Consider the following 21,225-nt stretch of genomic DNA (forward strand, 5'->3'; position numbering starts at 1 on the left):
TTTGCTCACGTTCCATTTATTAAATTAAAAAGGTGTAAGTTATTTAATCATTGTGATGGACATTTTCCAACCCAACAAATTCAGCTGGAAATAAACTTATCATAACCGTATGAACTCTAATTTACAGACATCATGAATAATCCCTTCAGGTGACACACAATGAAGGACCTTCTAAGATGGAGCCATGGGAGTAAAACAGGACCCTTTGGCAAGAGAAAGGTAGCAATAAGGGACTGAATGAGGCAATAGTTTACAAATATAAAACAATAAAATATGTTACCATAGTTCATAGTCAGACAAAGGCAAAGGACATCAAACAAAGGTTCTCATATTTAAAAGTTTTTTTTTCATTGTCCCCCCTCCACCATGTCGGCCATGACTGGCTCAGGGGGAGTTCTTAGATGACAGGAAGTCTTTTCAACTCCTGTGATTGGTTGTTTGGGTGTGTATCTGTTGCTGAGTGACAGAGGGAGATCGAGGAAGAGGAGCAGCAGGGTTCAGTTGTTCTCAAAAAGTGAGAGCAGGTCATCGTTGTTGTTGTTGGGCAGGTCTGGAGGGCCCAGATAGGACAGCAGCTCATCTGGGTTGGTCAGCTCAGGAAGTAACTGCAGAGGACAGGAACAGGAAGACTTGAATAAATGTTTGTGAAAAAATTAAAGTGGGTATTAGAACACAACTTGAAATGTAAATTCTTTAAAGGAAATTTGAGTGTTTCCTGAAAGCAGTGTGAGAGAGAGAGAGACCAAGAGAGAGAGAGACTAAGAGAGAGAGAGAGAGAGAGAGAGAGAGGGAGAGTATAGGTGTGTGTAATTCTGATATGTATGTGTCTCTGAGGGAAGATGAGGGGAAGTGAAATGACTAGTGACAGTTAATAGTGGCATGTGCCACAGAGCTTTGCCACACATGGTACTCCAGTGGAGGAAAGATCAGTCGGTGTAGCAATAAATTGAACCCAGGACTAGAGCACTCCCACTCACGTCCAGAGAAGGTTCTGGAACCTCGGAGCCAGGCGGGCCCCCCAGGCCGAAGGAGCTGTCTGAGTGTAGCCGGGGGTTCTGGGAGGGAGGGTTACGCTGCTGCTGTTGCATCATTGGACCACCCGGACCCCCCTGGTGTGAGTTGCCATGGAGACCATGGTGCTGCTGTTGCTGAGAGGGGAGTGAGGAGTGGGAGTCTAGACGGCCTGGATGAGACATCTGAGGAGAAGAGAGAAGGATGCTCCCTGAAACAAGCGCAGACTTTACTGTGAGGACCCGGGATTCGAACTTCGAACCGTCGACCTTATGATCACTGGACGATCCTCTCTACCTCCTGAGCTACAGCCGCCCACCAGTGAAGTAGTGATGGTGGGGGAGGGAGGGACAAGGAGAGGAGGCCACTTAAGACTATTGAGACACACCCATGATAGTGATGAGTCCCTAGGGAGGGGTAGTGATTTGAGGGTCAGTACCTGGCCTACCATGGGATGCCCTTGAGGTTTGTCTGGGGTTAGGAGTCCGCTGGGGAGGTCAGCCTGGTAGGAGAGGGGCGGCGGGCCAGAGGAGAACTCCCCCACGTTGGGGGTACCAGGAGCGTTGGAGAAGTCTGAAAAAGACTGGTTGGAGTATCCCGATCCTGGATGGAAACAGAGGCGCACTTGTATTTGTTACTCAGGCAAGAGGGTAGGCTGGGGTAGTTAGGAGTAGTTACTAGGGCCTGTAACTTACCTTGGCTGGAGTAGTCAGGGGTGCTGCTGTTGCCTCCTGCTGGCATGGAGGGGTACGGCGAGGAGGCGGGGCCAAGGGAGGCAATCATCTCCATAACGCTGGGCATGATCATGTGACTGGGACTCAGGGTGCGGCAGCGCTTCAGCACCGGTCCGTCTGGTTCCTCTTTGATGTGGAGGTCTGGTTTGACAGGAACGGGCTTCCAGCTGCACACTGGGTCAATGGTGATCTCCTCATACTCAGAGCTGGGAGGTGGGAGTGAGGTGGGGAGGTGACAGTGTGTTAGGCATGTCTATTTGTGTAGAAATATGAAATATATGTATTCTGGGGCGATTTCCGACCAAGGAGCTTCTAGTTGGGAGTTAAGATGGCGGCGCACATTCTTACTTCTGGACGTAGACGAGGATCCCCAGCATGTACTGGTCTACCTCCAGACCCTCCAGCAGAGCCGTCTTACTGCAGAGGAGGAGGAAACATGGTCATATACACTGTAGTACAGTCACTGTATGAAACATGCTATATAACTAGAAATGGTGCTCAGAGAGCACAGACCTCTGCCCCTGAATGCATTTCGTGCACGCCAAAATTGAATTTGACTAAATTGGTCCATGCTACACCCCTCCACCGAGTTTCATGAAAAGCAGTCTGGTAGTTTTTGTGTAATCCTAGACCAAAAAATTAATGGCCGTCGGGGCCGTGTTTGGGCAGCTTGTGATTTACTGGGGCGGAGGTAAAAATGACTGGAGGTGAATGGGTGGCTGTATTTGGCAGGCTCTGTGGCACCCCCCTTGGGTCACAGCCAGCGGGGGGCAGCGTGGTGCACTCCAGGCTCTCCCCCTGCACACCCCAGTCCAATCCCTGCGTCTCCCCCCACACAGGGAGCTGGCTTCGTTCTAAGTTTTGTTTTCATTTGTGGATCCAGCCTGTGATTCGGATCTGTTCCAAAATGTAATGGGTTCAAAGGTGGCCAATGCTACATCCCTCCACCGAATTTCATGCAAATCGGTCAGGTAGTTTTTGTGTAATCCTCACTCAAAAAATGAATGGGGGTGAATAGCCGGCCGTGTTTGGGCGGCACATGGACCCGACCCATGCTTCAGATCTTCTCCAAAATTTAACGGGTTCTAAGTTGGACCATGCTACACCCTTCCACAGAGTTTTGTGAAAATCGGTCCAGTAGTTTTTGCGTAATCCTGTTAACAGACAAACACACGCACGCACACACACGCCACCGAAAACATTACCTCTCGCCCTGCGCTGTCGCTGGGGCGGAGGTACTTATATATAATAACTATATAATTAATGACTGGAACATATCAGCCAGTTCCACGGTAGCTTACACAGAGCTAACAAGTCTACCGCCGCAGTGTTCAGAGCAAACTTTGTCAATGGAAGGGAAGAAAGCTCCGGCTGCCCAGTGAGCAGCAGTCAGGGTGCTGGTGTAGACTAGACGTGGGAACCTTACTTGCACACAGGACAGCGCCAGGTTCCTCTCTCACAGTTGAGCTGCAGGTACGATTCCAGGTCGAAACACTGCAGGGAAGAACAGGGTAAGAGCAGAGGGTCAACAGGGCAGTCGCAACAGTGGTATTACTGGGATTACTGTAACGCTCTCCGATCTGGTCTACCAAAGAAAGCTATTAGTCAGCATAAAATAGTAAATGCTGTGTGTCCTCACTAAGACCAGAAAGAAAGCTCACATCACAGCAGTTTTAAAATCACTGCACTGGTTACCTGTCAGTTTTAGAACAGATTTGAAGATTACTTTATTAGTCCATAAATCATTACATAATAAAGCACCTAAATACATATCAGATATGCTTTTAAAATATACACCCAGTAGGTCCCTCGGGTCTTCTGGCACTGAGCTTTTAATGGTCCCTAGAGCCAGGACTAAGAGGCATGGGGAGGCAGCTTTTAGTTCGTATGCCCCCAGCCTTGTGTTTATACTGCAATTTCCATTCTGTTTTATAGTTTTTATTCTATTTTACACTATCTTTACATTTTTAATGCTTTTCCTTTTATTGTTTCTTTTAAATCAGTTCTCACTGTGTTTGTATGATTTATGTTTTTATCCATCTCCTTTTATGTAAAGCACTATGTGCTACATTGATTTGTATGAATGGTTCTATAATATAAATAAAATGGCATTGACATTGATGACGACCAGGGCGGCTCTGAACCCGAATCCTGACCTGTATATGTCTGCAGTCGTGTCCCCGCGCTGGCAGCTGGATGCGCCGGAACGTGATTGGACATTTGAGGGAGACCCTGATGGCTGTCTGCTCCACGCCGTCCTCCCCGTTCAGACCAGGCGTCCCGGGGATGGTCCCGCTGCTGAAGTTACGCTTGACTACAGACAGAGACGGAGAGAAATAAAGAGAGGTAAATGGAGAGATAGGGAGTGAGAGAGAGAGAGAGAGAGAGAGAGAGAGAGGATGAGATGCGTGTCCGAAAACTAAGCAGAACAGAGAGGGCAGGTGTTTGGTGACAGTGCACTACTGCTCGTACTGCTGCTTACTCTTGGTGACGCAGTGCTCCGCGGGCAGCAGCCTCTTCTTCATCAGGCCCTGCAGAACGGAGCGCACGGACGGCCGGTGCACCAGCTGCAGCACAAACAGGTGGGACTGCGGGGAGAGAGGGGCGATCAGGGGCCATCGCAGTGCAATGACGAGAACGCGTGATGTGAGTCAAATGGTAAATGGTAAATGGACTGCACTCAGAGCGCTTTACAATGGCCTCTCATTCACCCATTCACACACACATTCACGCACCAATGGCGGTAGCTACCATGCAAAGTGCTAACCTGCTCATTGGGAGAATTTTGGGGTTAGGTGTCTTGCTCAAGGACACTTCGACATGTGGACAGTTGGAGCTGGGATTCGAACCACTGACCCCTTGATCATTGAACGACCCGCTCTACCAACTGAGCTACAGCCGCCCCGTCAAGCATGCAGTCAGGCTATAACTGTGTGTGTGTGGTTCCGTCGGTCGGTGTATGTTACTCTGTGTGTGTATGTGTGTGTGTGTGTGTACTCACACAGCAGCAGGCGGTGACAGTGATCTGGATGGTGTTCCTCCCAGGCTGGCACACCTGTTTCAGGTACAGGGGCTTGTGGGACGTCTTGTTGTCTCCGCGCTCGATGGTGAGGGGCGTGGCGTTCACGCTCACCTGCACCGACGCCGGCCAGTTGGTGTTCATCTGGCGGTCTTCGTGGTGGTAGCACTTAAACTGCAGTTCCAGGTCTGGCCTGGGGGGGGGGGCACACCGAGGGAAACGCGCGCACACACACACACACACACACACACATGCACAGACACACACACAAACACATACTTTTAGTTCATCATCTTCATGACTGTACTAATCTCACATTTCTTAACTTGCATGTGATGCGGTTACCGAACTTTTTTTGAGGAGTTTGTATATACACACACACACACACACACACACACACACACACACACACACACACACACACACAGTGTTATGACATGGAATCTCTTATTGACAGCAGTTTGGCCATAGGTAGCTATGGCACCATGGACAAGGACCAGGGGTTGGCTCTGACCTCATCATGAGGGTCTTGTAGACGGAGTCTCGGAGCTGGAAGACGTGGTTGGAGACCGCCAAGTTGTGCTCCAGGCGGAATGGCTCTAGCACTACCCCATCACGCACCGGGAAGGTCAGCCGCAGGTCGTCGCTAGGGTTACCTGGAGGAACCAGTTTGCAAAGACATTGGTGGTGAGTCACTGGGCTCAGTTAGGGACAAGTGTTTCTGTGTGTGTGAGTGTGCGCGAGAGAGAGCGTGTGTGTGTGTGTGTATTTGTATGTGATGTGTGTGTGTAGTGTACCTGTGGGTGGAGGCGGAGGCAGGGTAGCCATGTTGGGTTTGATGTCTGGCAGAAAGGAAGGCTTGACATCATGACCGGGGGACATGTAGGGGGGGGCCATGGAGCTGCCTGGGGTGATGGGGGGGGTGGGATTACCTGGGAGGGGAGAGCTGGGGTAGCCAGGCATCCCCCGCCCCGGCTGATAGAAAAGAGAGAGAGGGATAGAGAAAGAGAGGGAGGGAGAGACAGCGAGAGAGAGAGAGAGAGAGAGAGAGAGAGAGAGAGAGAGAGAGAGAGAGAGAGAGAGCAGGGTTAAATTGCTAAAAATCCTGACAGAAAATACACTTGTCCAGTGCAAATACATAGGACTAACAGTGAGTTCAGTCAACTGAGTAGTGTCTGATGAGTAATTAGAATAGTGTGATTATGGTTCTAGTATCTCACCCCACTGACATTGCTCTGGTTGAAAGAGTTGTAGTTGCCTCCAGCGCCACCTGCTGTTAAAGCATTCAGTGCACTGCCCTGCCCGTTGAACTGCTCAGACTGGATGGAGACACACACACACACACACACACACACACACACACACACACACACACAGATTTAGAGAGAGCACAGATTTGTACTTTGGACTCCAGACTAGGTGTATCCAGCCAGCCAGGTAATATTTACCAGGAGGTGTATGAGAGAAGTACAGACAGTAACCCTGACCCTCCCTATTAGAAAGTTTATAGTCCAACTGTCAATAAGTAGTGAAACTACCTACCTTACTAAAACAAGCTTTTGCTGTTTTTTAAATTCAACTATCACTTTAACTTTTGGTATAATATACAGTATGTATATAACGTAATGTAAAAGTAGATATTGTTGATAGTTCCAGGGTCCAGGCAGCAGAGCCTACCTTGTAGTACTGTCCAGGGTTGACAGGTCCAGGGGGATACTGGGCCATGCCGGGCTGCTGCATGGGCATCTTGTGGTTCTGGTAGGAGGGGGAGGTGGCCGAGCGCTGCGGGCCGGGCCCGTGGTACTGCATGGGCTGGCCTGGGTAACCACCTGGGACCTGACCCTGAACCTGACCAGGACCAGCCATACCGGGTCCATACTGCTGGCTGGGAAACCCCTGAGGGAGGGATGGAGGAGAGGAAGTCAGAGAGAGAACGATGGACACACAGAATGGGGAGCGATGGGCCTCGGTAAATAAGTACAACATGAAAGTTGTCTTACCTCAGGGTTGTACGGTCGTTTGAGTCCCTGGGGGGGTCTGAGTTGGGCCTGCTGAGCCCCAGGGGGGTAGCCGGGGTGCTGGGGCATTCTCTGGCCCTGGGGAGCGTACATGGGGCCCATGGAGGGGGGGCGGGCAGGACCCATGCCTGAGGGGGGCATGCCAGGGGGGCCGCGAGGGCCTGGGTGGGACAGGAACTGGCTGTTGTAGGCTGCTGCTCCCCCCATCTGGAAAATGTTGATTCAATCATACAACCGCGCGAGGACAACTCATTCAAACAAAGAAAGACACTTCTTCTGGAGAGCACACCCTGTGCTCCTTTACCCCGAGCATGTACCAGTGTTGGTCTCTTTGTTGACTGTGTGTACTACCTCGCACAGCCAGCAGGGGGGGGAGCAGTAGCCCCCTACACACAAACCACCATTTTGGTTGGAACAACAGAACATCAGCAGACCAGACTGCTGTCTCTGTCACCCCCAGGCCTGACATTCACCTCTATGGCTCTGTTTTAAATACTCCTTGAAAATAACCCTCACCCTTTCTTCCTTCCCGGAGTACTTGTATAATGCGACATAAATGGATAAGTGAAAGCGTGTGCTCCTCGGAACTGCCGTTACCAATCCAGTCAGATCAGCCGTTTGTCAATGGAAGGAAGGAGGGAAGGATGCATTGTAAGGCGCCTCTCTGGCTCCCCCGCTGGACTGGCTATCAACACAGTGACCCAGACCGAGAAAACATCACTGTACACAAGGAGCACTATAGCTATAGCTGTACTAGAGGTATAGCTGCTCCCAGACCCTGATCTGGGCTCAGCTTTCTGTATTTCCCATCTAGAGATCAGGGTTAGTGTGTGTAGATCTGATCGTAGATCTGTACCTGGCCTAGAGGTCAGGGTTAGTGTGTGTAGATCTGACTGTAGATCTGTACCTGGCCTAGTAGTCAGGGTTAGTGTGTTTAGATCTGATCATAGATCTGTACCTGGCCTAGGGGTCAGGGTTAATGTGTGTGGATCTGATCGTAGATCTGTACCTGGCCTAGGGGTCAGGGTTAGTGTGTAGGTAGATCTGATCTTAGATCTGTAGCTGGCCTACTGATGAGGGTTAATGTGTGGTAGATCTGATCCTAGGTCTGTACCGGGCTGTAGTTCTTCTCTACTGGTCTAGGTTAGTGTGTGTAGATCTGATCCTAGATCTGTACCTGGCCATAGTTCATCTCTACTGGTCAGGGTTAGTGTGTGTTGATCTGATCCTAGATCTGTACCTGGCCGTAGTTCATCTCCTGGTTCTGCTTCTCCTGGATGGCGGCAACCGTTGCCGTGGCAGTGGCGGTTGCTGTGGCGGCAGCGGCGGCGACAGCTGCTGCTGTGGCCGCCTGGGTGAAGTCCGTGGGGGGGCGGACCCCATGGGGGGGCACGCCCATGGACCCCCCACCACTGTTGGGGTAACTGAGAGTCAGGTGGAGAAAGAGTGTCATTATTAGAACATGCACAGTAGATCCAGGATATCTGTCTAGAATACAGCCATCCAGAAATTACTATTCTCTTCCCCTGTGTCTGCTCTGTGCTTGTGTTCTGTGTGGCCCGCTCTGTGCTTGTGTGTGTGTGTTCTGTGTATGTCTGTGCTTGTGTGTGTCTGCGCTTGTGTGTGTGTTCTGTGCTTGTGTGTGTCTGTGCTTCTGTGTGTGTGTCTGTGCTTCTGTGTGTGTGTGTGTGTGTTCTGTGCTTGTGTGTTTCCTACCTGCCGCCATAGCCTGGTCCTGGAGGGTACCCCCCCTGGGGCCGGCCGTACATGCCCTGCTGCATGTAGGCCTTGTTGGGCTCCGGGTAGCCCTGCTGCCCCATGAAGCCCCCACCTCCCATTCCTGGGCTCCCCCCGGGACCCATCATGTGCCCCCCCCCAGAGTTACCGCCTGGGCCCATTGGAGCACCCAGTCCCTGGGGAGCGGGGGAGAGAGAGGAGAGAGAAAGGTTTTTAAGTAACAACCACTAGATCGCCTCTTACTCTGAGCAACATTCTCAATAACTATCAGACCGATGTCGGTATCAGGCCGTCGTATCAGCGTTAGCTGTAGCTGTATGATGTCATTGGTGGTGTCGCACCTGGCTGGGCGAGGGATTGGTCACGCCCCAGACGGTGGTCACCACTGAGAGGGATCCTGCTGGCTGATTGGTCCCCTGCTGCCAGTTCGAGGGGTCATAGGTGTAGGAGCCGTCACTGGAGGATGAGGAGGAGGGAGAGGAGGAGGATAGGAAGGAGGAAGAAGGGAAGAAAAGGATCAAGCAGAGAGAAACAAAGTTCCAACACGTGCTCTACAACCTCTCTAGCTCCCTGATTATAAACGAGTAACGTAGGAGAGAAGAAGAGAGGTGACGTAGCCTCTGCTCCCACTCGCTGGTCCTGGTCAGCTGGACATTCTCCTTTAGTGACAGCTACGGTTGGGATTTAGACCAGACCAGCTGGTTCTGTGTCTGTTACTTGTGTCCAAGTCCAGCTCCGGGGCTGGATGCTGGCTGTGCAACTCCTCTGTCGGATTGCCTGTGTGTTCTGGCCCGGTTTCAGCCTGACTCTACACGTGTGTGTTCCAGGCTCTGTCTGTCTTCACACACTACACCGCCACACTACATCGCCATGGAAACAATGCTGACACTTAGATATGGGGAAAGTAAGCGGTACAAAGAGAGGGAGGGAGAGAGTGTGTGTGTGTGTGTGTGTGTGTGTGTGTAAATGCATGTGTGTATTCACATAGCTCATATTAAATGAAACAGGACTCTACATACAACAATATGCCTGTTGGCCTCATACGTAATCTTCCATCAGCTCATTTTGTTGAGACATTTATACGGTGTGTGTGTGTGTGTGTGTGTGTGTGTAGTCGAGTGTGTGTGGTTGTGCAAGCATTTGAGACTGCCTTCATGCTTATGAGGAGCATGTGACCTGTGTCCATCCAGTAACATGAATGTGTGTGTGTGTGTGTGTGTGTAGGTCCCACCCCCCTGAGGGCAGTGAGCAGACAGTACAGGATACAGAACCGTCTGTCTTACCAGTGGCAAAAGGAATCAGCTCAGCTCTCTCTATCTAGGTCTGTCTGTCAGATTATTCTTGCTACTGTATGCTCCAAACATTTACACCCTGATGACTGTGAAAGAGCTCTCTATGGGCTTGGTGGTCAGATGACACACACACGCACGCACACACAACACACACACACACACACACACACGCTCAAACCCTCCTATTGAATCTTACTCACCTGTATCTGGAGCCCACAGCCAGACTAGAGCCACTGCTTCAATGTATTCAAGATGCCAGATTTTGGAGACGTCCGCCACCGAAAGTCTGGAGACATCTCCATTGAAAATCGCCACTAGAACAGCATCGTAAACCGACACTACCAATCAGAGCCACTGCCTAGCCTAACCCTAACCATCTCCAATAGGGTGAAGGACCCACCATGCCGGAAATTATGTCCTCCAAATAAAATGGAGTGGAGAATCAAAACAAAACCTAATATTCACCGCCCCATTAGGAAGGACCACCCTAAACATGTTGGATTCGTCCTGCAATGCAGGTTTTTTTCAATCTCTCAAATTGTTTCCAGACACTTTTAGCAACGAAACCTGGACAAATGTCTTCAGTCTCCGGTTGAGCTAAGTGTTTTGCTAACCGACTCGTGACTCCTGTATTAGTAAAAAAAGTTTTAGAAAAAGTAAGTAAAGGCCTTCCTTAAAAATAAACAGAGGTAGAGATACAGGAGGGATGATTACCCTGTTGACTATCTCCCTCTGAGAACAGTTCACTTTTACACCCTTCTGTCCCCTCCCACATTCACTCATCCATCTGCTCACTCGTTCACTCCACCCCTCCTCCCGCGGTTTCCCCTCTGATTGGGGTAGCACAGAGAGGGTAGCGGGTAGGCACAGTGTAGTGGAGGTATAAGTATGTAGTGTGTAGTATGTAGTGTGTATGGGGTAGGTACCTGTGAGGGTTGGGGGCCAAGCCAGGTTTCATGGAGTTGATGGGGTTCATCGGAGGTGCGTTGGGGTCAACTGGGAGCCCCGGAATTCCTCAATTGGCAGGCAGCCTGAAGAGAACACACACGCACACACACGCGCGCACGCACACACACACACACACACACATACACACACACACATTAGACATACGCTCGCTACAACATAGCCTCCAGCAAGCGTGTGTGTGTAGAGGATATGTAACAAGGCTAGCACAATGCTGTAGCTACACCCTAGTGCCAGAGGGGGCATTTTTCCCCCACCCATGTGTAGCTGATAACTGAATAAGAACCATGATGTCACGCACAGACACACACACACACACACACACACACACACACACACACACTCTCTGTCAGCCTCCGTGGGAGGAGAGGAGAGGATCACGTGTCTACAGTCAGAACACTGAAGGGACTGTCTATGACATCAGACCCTGTCTACAGAGAGGGAGAAGCGGAGGAATAAGAAGATGGAGAGATGGAGCAGATAAAATGCACTCAGTCACTGTGGATAGGAGCCTGCTAAATGTCAAACAGACAATTAGAGAAAGGTATATAGAGTAGGTCTCCCCCATGTTGTAGCGTATGTCTAATGAGACCAGGGAGACATACTGACCAGATTTCTAGCTGATCTAACTGTAGACCCTATTCTTTGTTTGTGTGTGTGTGTGTGTGTGTGTGTGTGTGTATACATTGAAGAACCATATTACAACCTGTGTCTGTGTTGTACTGTAGCTGTTCCAGCCACAGACAAATTTCTCTCTCCTGAGAACTGCTCTGGGATATAAATAGACAGAGTGGAAAAGACGGTGGAAAAATGTGATACTGGGAGAGAGAGAGAGAGACAGAGAGAGAGAGACTAGAGGTAGAGGATGTCTCTGTGGCACAAACACACACACAAATGTGCACACAGTCACACACACACACACACACACACATACACCACAACAGAGCAAGAGTGCCAGCACTGGTGACGATGTTCTAGAATGATGGGGTTAATTAGCCTGTAGGGCCTTTGTTCACAAGGCTGTAGCCTCCTCAACCCTCCTCCTCCCCCCTCTTGTCCATCCCCCCTCTCTTCCTCATCCTTTTCTCAATTTTTCCCCCCACCATACCCTCTCCTCCTCCTCATCTTTCCCCATTCCTCATCCTCCACCACTCCGACTGCCCCCCTCCCCCTAATACCCCACCGCTGTTCCAGAACCAGCCACTCTGACTGACATACTAATTTGTCACCAGCATCCACCCTGCCCCTCCATCTTCCTACCCCCCCTCCCCTCCTCCCCATCACTCTACGGTGGCTAGATGTAGGTCAGACAGCCTCCAGCTGAAACACGAGGAACACAGGGAGGGAGGGATAGGAGGAGAGAGGAGGGGGAGAGGGAAGGAGGGAGGGGTGGTTGAGGCAGTGCAGTTTAGGAGAGAGAAGGACACCTCCAAGGACACCTCCAAGAGAGAAGGCCAGAGAGAGAGAGAGAGAGAGAGAAAGAGAGAGAAAGACAGAGCTCAGACTGAACCTGGGGAGTTGAAGCAAGGCTCACTTGACAGCAGCAGACAAGCCGGTAAAGTGGTGTCCTGTACTGTTACACTGGCTAACACTGTAGAGCACCCTAAGCAGTTATACTGTATATGGACACATAAACAAGAGATGCATTGATTGTGCCAATATGGTCGTTGGCTTAACCAGTCTGTCACGCACAAATGCTCAGATTGCGCTGCCGATAGTGGTGTGATCAGCGGCTCAATTCGTTCTCAGCCTAAGTGACAAACGGAGCCATTTACATGTACATTACCATTATTCATCTTAAATAAAAAGAGAGAAAAAAGAAACTTTAATCAAGAGAGTTTGTGCTATAAAAGTGTGCAACTGTTAGGCTACATTACAAAACACTGTTAAACATTTTCTAGATGACTTAGTACACTAACTCTTACTAATTTAACTAGTTCAACCAAGCAGGAAGCTTTTCTCCGACTGGCTCAATGCCAACAACCGTGAGCGAAGACTTGTGGAAGACTGCATGCTGAAACTGCTGGCAGACTGCCACAGACTGAGCGCACCAAAGAGACAGCCACCAGTCCTGCAGCCCCCTGCTGTTTCTGCCAGATTGCTGGGTTGGTTGGTCCAGGCCTATAGTGAGAATAGATCAGAGACAGGCCTGTTCGCTTAACCTCCATGGCAATGACAGTGTCAGCATTCAGCATTATGGTTGTTCAAATCCTCTGTGGAGCTCACCGCCAGCAGGTCAGACAGACAGAACTTAGGGTAGAGTTAGAACCACTGACCTGCTACGCTGATGCAGGTTAGGACTACTGTCCTGCTACACTGAGATAGAACTACTGACCTAATACACTGATGCTGAGTTATGCTTAGTTCACACAGATTGCATGATTGCACTCTTTGGACCAGTCATTTTCAATGGAAGGCTGCAACACAGTGCATCACTGCATTGCAGAAGCAGTTGTGTTGCATTTTGTACGTGTTGCATTTTGTACGCAACTGCTTCTGCAATGCAATGATGCACTGTGTTGCAGCCTTCCACTGAAAATGACTGGACTTGTGGTGTAACGCAATGCAATCATGCAATCTGTGTGAACGAAGTGTAACTCTATAGTATTTTGTGTTCTGCATGAGTGCATTTTTCCATCTTTTGCCGTAAAAATGTAAGCATTCCTTGAACCACCGCCTCTCCTCTCACCCACTGCCAATGTTTCTTTCAGCTGTTGTAATTTTGTCTGTACAACTGTTAATATGTCACTTTATTAAATTGCAATACATTCTCTGGCGAAAGTTGCATTGTTGCTTCAAACTATGTGGTCAGTTTATCCAAATAACCCCTGGAACAAGGCTTTTTGGTATAAATTTACTGGTGGCGTTAGCTACGCTAGCTACTATAACGACGAGATTACGAGCTTGCAAGTGAACATGTCATGACTGTGTATACCGCTGGTCGAGTCTTGCGAGACACGTGATGCAATCATGTAATCTGTGTGAACGAAGTGTTCGAACCACTGACCTGCTACACTGATGCAGGGTTAGAGTGGGGACAGTACTTGGGATGAACCAAGTGGTGAGTCTTAATTGTCATAAGGAGGTGCCTGGACACTGACCCAACCAACGGCAACCAACACTAACGCTAGATTGGTGTGCCATGTTTGTTGGTGACTGTTGGCGTCGCCGTGATGGATTTTCTGTTGGTGAACATGCTGAATCCAACATTCTAACAACTGCCATCTTTAGAATGTTGGGTGTTGGTTGGCATTGGCTAGTGTGCAGGCACCTTATGTGGCTTCCTCTCCTTCCACTCCTGCCACCCCCCCTTCTTCTCCTTCTTCTCCTTTCCCTCTCCCCTGGCCTCTCTTCTCCTCCCCTTCCTCTCCCTCCCTCCTTCCCCTCCTCTGATGTGCAGATGCTGATGGTAATCAGCTGACAGGTGAAACCACATGTAAGCAGGTGTAACCCACATGTAACCACATGGGTGTCTGACAGCTGTCTGTAGTGAGCCAGGCCAGGTGGAGTGAAGGACAGAATGAAAGAATGGATCTTAAAACCCATAACCACAGCCTTCGTCACAGCTCTGCTACGTGTGTGTGTGTGTGTGTGTGTGTGTGTGTGTGTGTGATGGAGAGAAACAGAGTTTGGAAGGAGAGAAAGCTAGAGAGAGGGAGATATTGAGAGAGTGAGAGAAAGGAAGAGAGAAATACAGAGCATGAGACACTGAGATAGAGCTAGAGAGAGGGAGAGAGGGTGAGAGTGAGAGAGAGAGAGAGAGAGAGAGAGAGAGAGACAGACAAAAAAGTGAAGCCGAGAGAGAAAGCTAGCTCTAGCAGCACAGATTGTTCCTGTCCTGGAATCAACACACCAACATGGTTACTCTCCAGCGTTTTAGCCCTCCTCCTCTGTCTGTCTCACAATCTCTCTCCCCCTTCAAATCCCTATCTCTTGCGCCATAACTCTCTCTCTCTCTCTCCTCCCACCTCTCCCTAAGTAGTTTCTCTACCAATCTTTCTTTCCTCTACTCTGTTGCTCTCTCCCTCCTGCCTCTCCAGAACTGTCTGGATTGAGACAGTTGAGGTGTACGCTAGCTCAAGCTGAAGCACAGCTAATCTAAAGTGTGAATCAGTGTACAGATCGCAACTCATACATACTACTAATATTTAGATAGCCTTGAGCCTTCATAGTAAAAAGAGCATTTTCCCAGCAGAAAGGTAGAGGTATTATTATAACCAATTACATTACATTACAGTAATTGAGCTGACGCTTTGGATAAAAGACTTACAATAATTGCATTTAACGTAGGAAATGTCAGTGTACTACTACTTGCCAGAACTCACAAGTGCATCTCCTTTCTAAAACAAGTGACTAAGAGCAGAATTGAGTGCTGAAGGCAAAGTGAAGAATAGCAAACTAAAAATACAATAGGTGCTTAAGTGGGAGGATCCTGGTAGTACTTCTTGAAGAGGTGAGTTTTGAGCCTGCGGTGAAAGATGGGCAGCGACTCCACCCCACCACTGTGGGGTCAGGACAGAAAAGAGCTGTGACCATGTCGTTCAACTACAGAGGCCTCGGAGTGACGGGGCAACCACTCACCCGAGGTAGCAGAGCGTAGTGGTTGGGAGGGGGTGTAGGGTTTAGGTGTAGGGTAATAGTTACTCTAGTGAGTGTGGGGGAGGCCAGACCAGAGTATTGTGTGTGTGTGTGGGGGGGGGGGAGTGTGACTATGGTTCGGATTGGTGACACCTCCTAAACAAACTCTATCACATTGACTTTTTCTAACGGTCCCCTCCCTTCCCCCGCAGTGTTAGCCAATGTTACCTCAGAACACACACAAACACACACACACACACACACACACACAGAACACATCTTCTGCTGGTGAGTTGACATGACATCTAATCTAAGCACACTACAGCCCCAGGGCATAGCAAGGATTAACATGTGAAGGAAGTTCTTGCCCAGCATCCCAGTCCACCAGCATTTCCTCTTTAAAAACCAGAAAGTCAGGGAGAGAGAGAGGGCGAAAAGAGAGTTAGGGGAGGGGGGGGGGGGGGGGGGGCAGACAACAGCATGCTGCAGATCTCTCTATGGGTCTTCATTGGTTTCACAGGAATCCCTGCGACATCAATCAGTATCGACTTCCACGATCAGGTGAAACCAAAGATATGCCCCGCCCATCTAACCTGGGCTAGCGTCTCTCTCTCTCGCTGCTACGACCTGTCACTCTTTCAATTTTGAACCGTCAATACGCCCTCAGAATACCAGCTTGGGTGGCGAAGTGGCACAGACTCTATTATGTAGTATGCGGAGCGCAGCGATTCAACGTAATATTTAAGTCTGGAGAGAGACTATCCACACACCACTAGATCAAAACAGAACCAACCTGACACAGCTCTACTCCACAGCAGAGGTTGGATAGGAGTGAAGGAAGTGGCTTGCCTCTTCAACACACTCCTGTATTCCCAGAGATATGATGTTACCAGTCCCAACAGAAGGCCATGCCAACCTGACCCACTAATCCCTACTGGCCTAACTACCTAGTAAGCTAACTAGCTGGGTGTACCTCTTGAGCAGGCCATTATATGTCCACAGTCCCAGAGAGCTTCACTGTAAACCTGCCACTCAGCCAAATGGCCAGAGGCCAGAGTCACAATGACCCAGGCCCCAGCCCCTCCCCCACCCCGAGGGCGCGCGTTTCAGGAGTGGCAGAGAGAATGAACGGGGGACTTGGGGAACAGAAGAAAGGGTGGGGGCAGACTAGAGAGAGAGAGAGGGGGGGGGGGCATCATCACACATTCCTGAACATCACTAAGGTGTCAGACAACAACAAGCCTCACACACACAGAATCCCAAAATCAAACTCAGATGAGCTCTCTCCCTTATACACACACCACGTAATGCAGGCACGCACACACACATACACACACACACACACACACACAAACAATATACTTGCTTGGGGTTGGTGAATGATATGATCTTGGATCTTGAGTACTTCGATAGACAGCTACTCTCCCGCAATTAGAACATCTCCTAGACATTTCATTTTGGACTATTAGCCAGCCACACAGCTGCTAGCTACAGAAGAACTAGCTTCCTGCTTACAAACAGTTTACATAGAACTGTTAGCCTATAATTTCTTTTTTTTTTTTTCTTTTTTTTTTTTTAAACCTGAATTGCAAAAAACTCAGATAGCTGGTTTTCTAAGCACTTTGGTTAGCTACCTAGCTCGCAAACTGCAGGGCAGGAGAGGACCTGAATGAAACCAGTTGGGTAAAGAGCAGGCTGAGTGAAAGGTAGGGGTCGGAGGTCAAACAGAGAGACAATAGCCCTCCTGCCCCCTACCACCCTCTCTGACTGGACGAGGGCTGGAGCAGCATGGCCTCCCCTCCTTCCTCCCCCACTCCCTCTATTATCCCCCAACATCCCTCCCTCCCCCACTCCCTCCATCACCCTACCTGACCAAAGCAGGACTGGGACATGAAGGACCGGCTTGACCTGGCTACGCTGAGCTAACAGACAGGATTCTATTAGCATCATTTCAGCTCTGCTTTCCACAAGCTGTGGTTGTAAACAGGCCAGACGAGGCTAGCTCGCTCACTAGGATTAGTGTCACCGCATACAGTCACCGCTAGAGGTCAGAGGCTGGCGATGTCTACACGGGAGGAGTGGACACCGACACCTTGACTGCCCATGCAGAATTTCATTTAGGTGAAGCCATACATGGAGGTGAGGCGGCTCCCTGTGACATGACTCCATCAGCGGCCCACCTCTCGCTTCAACATCTCTATCTCCCTGCCTGAGCCCAAGCCACTAGTACCGCCCACAAGGACAGCACCAACACCACAGCTTACCTCCCTCATCAACTACCACTCAGCAGCACAGCCCCCCAGGACAACCATGGACAGTCCTCCTTAGTCAGGTGACAGGCACACCACTTAAGTCATCATGTCTGACATGCTTACTACATGTGTGGCTACACCCATCCTTGACGCTCTTAACAGTCGCATGTAAACCCTGCTGGCCAGACACACGTCACAGTGAGTATGGATTCTTATGGGTCACTGTGACAGCCCAAACCCAGCCCTGCTGGTTAACTCAGCGGTTCCCGTTCCACGTTACACACTGGTGGAATCTAGGGCCGCTGCCGGTCAGCCAGGATATTATAGCTGACGGAGGCACAGCAGTGCTGCTCCCTGTCCATGTAGCTGACTGTCATCATATGGACCCGCTGGCACCCGTTCCAATACTGTGACAATGCATCTTTCTGTCCTTTGTGTAATGGGAGAGACCAATACCAATTCAATTATGACAGCGAAAATTACTCCTAGGCAAGGAATTTTCAGTATTCGAATAAGGCCATGGGTGGCCATGGTGACTGCCACACCAGACATCTTTCTTTCTCTGTCTCCCCTTCCCTCTCTCTCTCTCTGTTTCCACCCCCCTCCCTCCTCCCTCTGTCCATGCTGCAACGTGACTCTACCAGCACACTGCGACTGGCTCTTCCTGCTCTGAGGTGAATAAACAGGTTGAATACTGACTGATGTGCCTGCTGATCCGAGCGGACACACACACACACACACACACACACACACACACACATAAATACTATAAACACAAGCAGCAAGGCGCACATACAGTAAGTAAGACACAAACATACATACACAAACAAACAGTAGGGCACATGTGCACACACACACACACAGAAAGGCAGACATACAGGCAGGCAGGCAGACACAGACAGACACACACACACACACACACCTCCAATGCACACAGCCTTGCAAGAACCGGCTCCTTAATCAACAATGCGGCCAGTCACTCTGCATTCAGACAAACACAAAGACACCTCTCTTCTAAAGGAGGCACAGGGACGTGTGCCATATCCCCAGTGTCACTGTGTGTGTGTGTCGTGGACTGATTCTTTCTATTTGATAATTTTGCCACATTTGAATAATCACCTCAAAACTGTGATTTGTCAGTTTGTTAATTCACTACTACTGTGTGTGTTATAACTAGGCCTATCAGCATGTGTAGTCTCTTTACTGTCTGCTAATCATCCCTGAAGGACAATCAGCTTGTAAACATGAGGAGCGGCCAGGTTTATGACATCCACCTGTAGTGACACACACAGTGTGTTTGTGTGTGAGGCGAGTACACGTGTGTCTGGAGGAACAGAAATGTCAAGTGACTCCACAGTTCCCAGTGTTTCACATCCATTGAAGGGAAATGGCTGTGATATTCAACCACAACAACAGCCTAACCCTCTAGGTTTATGTAACCAGACAGACAGACAGTCAAACTGACAAACAGATAGCCCGCCAGTGCTTCTTCCTTATATAAGCCCTGGTCAACATAGTCTCAGTTTCAGAATTCCCACACATCAACTTCCTGTCCTGGAGGGTTGGAATTCTGCAGCTAGTACAAAGTACGCCTAGATTCTCGAACTAGATTACTCCTGAATCAACATGACAACTCCAGGTAGTGCCTGTGCCTCAGAATCAGTCCATTGTCAGTCATAGCTGAACCAGTCTATGGTTTCAACAAGGCACTGGTGTTGTTTAGTGAAAACAGAACAGAAGACAGCAACTTGAAATGGGACAATGACACAGAGAAGAATAATCCACCTGGAAGCAAGAGATAACTTTTCAGCCCAGTATGTTCCTGTGCTTCTGTAATAGAGAACATGACAGGACTTGACAGGAGAGGACAAGGTAATGTGCGCCATCATGTCTGCGTGTTGGTGACACAGCTAGCTGGCTGCTGACCTCAGAGCTGGCCCCAGTCTGAGAGAATCTGTCAGAGGGCCAATGTTCCTGTCGCTGTCACGCAACTCTGAATCTGCCACTAAGCCCTCCCCCTCTCTCTTTCTCTCTCTCTCTCTCTCACACACACACAACCCTCCATCAGCTCAGGATGTGACACTCAGTGAGGTCAGCCAGGAGTGGGACATTCCACCTCCAGCCCCTCACCCTGCGTATCACCTCCTCTACCCCCTCCTGTCCTCCCACCACCTCCCTCCCATCCTCTCCCCTCTCCAGTCTTCTCAAGCCATGGCCTACCACCTTGCATATTATCCACTTTATTCAAGAGCATCTAGGCCTCACTCGCTTTAGGTGTTTCTCTGCACTCTGCCTACGGGTTTAACACGCACGCACGCACACACGCACGCACACACGCGCGCACACACACACACACACACACCTGTACTCACACTAGCAGATACTTGATGGGGCATGGCATCGTAGTTATCATTTCTAACAGCAACATGAAATGTAAGTTTAAAGGACATTGCATTTCTGATTGGATTTTGTGCTACTTCCAAAATAAGCAAGCTACCTAGTTATTAGCTATGCTCTAGCACTACCAAACTTTAGCAAGCTACCACTGATCAATGCAGTCCAACGTTAAGGTAGCACTACCAAACCTTGTTAGCTAGCTGGAAATACTGAATAACTAGCGTTCCCTATACAATTAGCTAAATTCTTAAAGTGTTGACTGGTGTCAGCAATCTGCCTTTTTGACGCTGCGGGGATATATCAATTATATTAGTTTTTGTGCCAACATTATCTGCTAGCTAGCTGTAGTAGCCTATGCTACCTACAGTCGTCGTGCTACACAGGGAACTGTCGTCAAGCTACCTAGCGTAGCCAGCTAGCTGAGTGAGTGACAATGGGACGATGCGAGCGGAGTAGTCGGTTTCTTTACCTTCAACTCCAAACTGCCCGGGGTCGTCTGCGTGTCTGTGCGGTCTTGACCCACGAGAGGAACGTGCAAGCACACCAATATTCAAGTAAATTGGACCGGTTTCATTAACGAGTAATTGCACAGACAAAACGAGCTGGCGTCCAATTTCCTAGATATCCAGAAAACTTCTTGTTCTGCGAGCTAAAATTAGCTACCTAGCTAGCTAACGTTAGCCGGCTAGCTTCCTCAACCTTCCGCAACCCTCTATGTACCATCACACATAGTTATTTCATTACCATGTACTAAGCATTGTAATAAGCATGTAACCTTAGCCTGATAGTTGGCTGTAGATCGCTGCCGTTGCAGCCTGTTTCAGAAACACCGTCGCCTGTGTTTTTCTCTTGTAAAAGCGAAGGGCTGCTCTTGTCTAGGCTGCTCTGCTCCCGGCTGGCTGGCTAATAGCTCCAGTGTGTGTTAGCAGGAGCCACCACTACAGATCAGGCAGCTAACAAGCAGCCTCCTTCTGTTGCACAATGGACTGCTGTAATTTATTCATGAGATCAAGGATTTAGGTTCCACCACCAGAGCCCCAGACCTGGTTGGCATCAGACGTAGTTAAGAGATGATATTGGTAGACAACTGTAATAGTTAATTAATAATGATAATCTCATTGCCTTAACACTAATAGTAGTAGCATTAATTAATTATTATAAATAATATTAGTAACATTAATAATAATCTCAATGCCTTAACAATTATAGTAGTAGTAGCCT

The 21,225-nt window shown here is 49.4% G+C and overlaps 1 protein-coding gene across 2 annotated transcripts; it reads right to left on the bottom strand.

Moving 5' to 3' along the window:
* LOC311324985 (zinc finger MIZ domain-containing protein 2-like) lies at nt 1-20,908 on the bottom strand. 2 transcript variants are annotated; one of them, XM_084457607.1, is made up of 20 exons: nt 20,780-20,908; nt 20,474-20,517; nt 10,738-10,842; nt 8,861-8,975; nt 8,499-8,695; nt 8,023-8,206; nt 6,765-6,989; nt 6,442-6,660; nt 5,985-6,083; nt 5,562-5,739; nt 5,279-5,420; nt 4,747-4,957; nt 4,228-4,333; nt 3,902-4,059; nt 3,172-3,239; nt 2,094-2,162; nt 1,707-1,951; nt 1,451-1,614; nt 978-1,196; nt 1-605 (listed from the first exon to the last, which is right to left on the bottom strand). In XM_084457607.1, exons 3-20 carry the CDS (start codon nt 10,785-10,787, stop codon nt 498-500), a joined length of 2,757 nt encoding a protein of 918 aa, XP_084313733.1. In that variant the 5' UTR covers nt 10,788-10,842; nt 20,474-20,517; nt 20,780-20,908; the 3' UTR covers nt 1-497. The 2 variants fall into 2 exon arrangements, with proteins under 2 accessions (XP_084313733.1, XP_084313734.1); XM_084457608.1 differs by having other exon boundaries at nt 1,460-1,614; nt 20,474-20,848.
* Nucleotides 20,909-21,225: the final 317 nt, after the last annotated feature.

The sequence above is a fragment of the Borostomias antarcticus genome, assembly GCF_949987555.1.
Source record: "Borostomias antarcticus genome assembly, chromosome: 23".
NCBI classification, from domain to species: Eukaryota; Metazoa; Chordata; class Actinopteri; order Stomiiformes; family Stomiidae; genus Borostomias; species Borostomias antarcticus.

What these genes read in the sequence shown, in the direction of transcription:
- LOC311324985 (XM_084457607.1), bottom strand. Translation starts at nt 10,787, where the DNA reads ATGAACCCCATCAACTCCATGAAACCTGGCTTGGCCCCCAACCCTCAC. An exon ending in AGGAGATGAACTACGGCCAG is followed by an intron (nt 6,990 to 8,022) that starts GTACAGATCTAG and finishes AACATTTTCCAG; the next exon opens with ATGGGGGGAGCAGCAGCCTA. An exon ending in CCCTGACTACTCCAGCCAAG is followed by an intron (nt 1,615 to 1,706) that starts GTAAGTTACAGG and finishes GTTTCCATCCAG; the next exon opens with GATCGGGATACTCCAACCAG.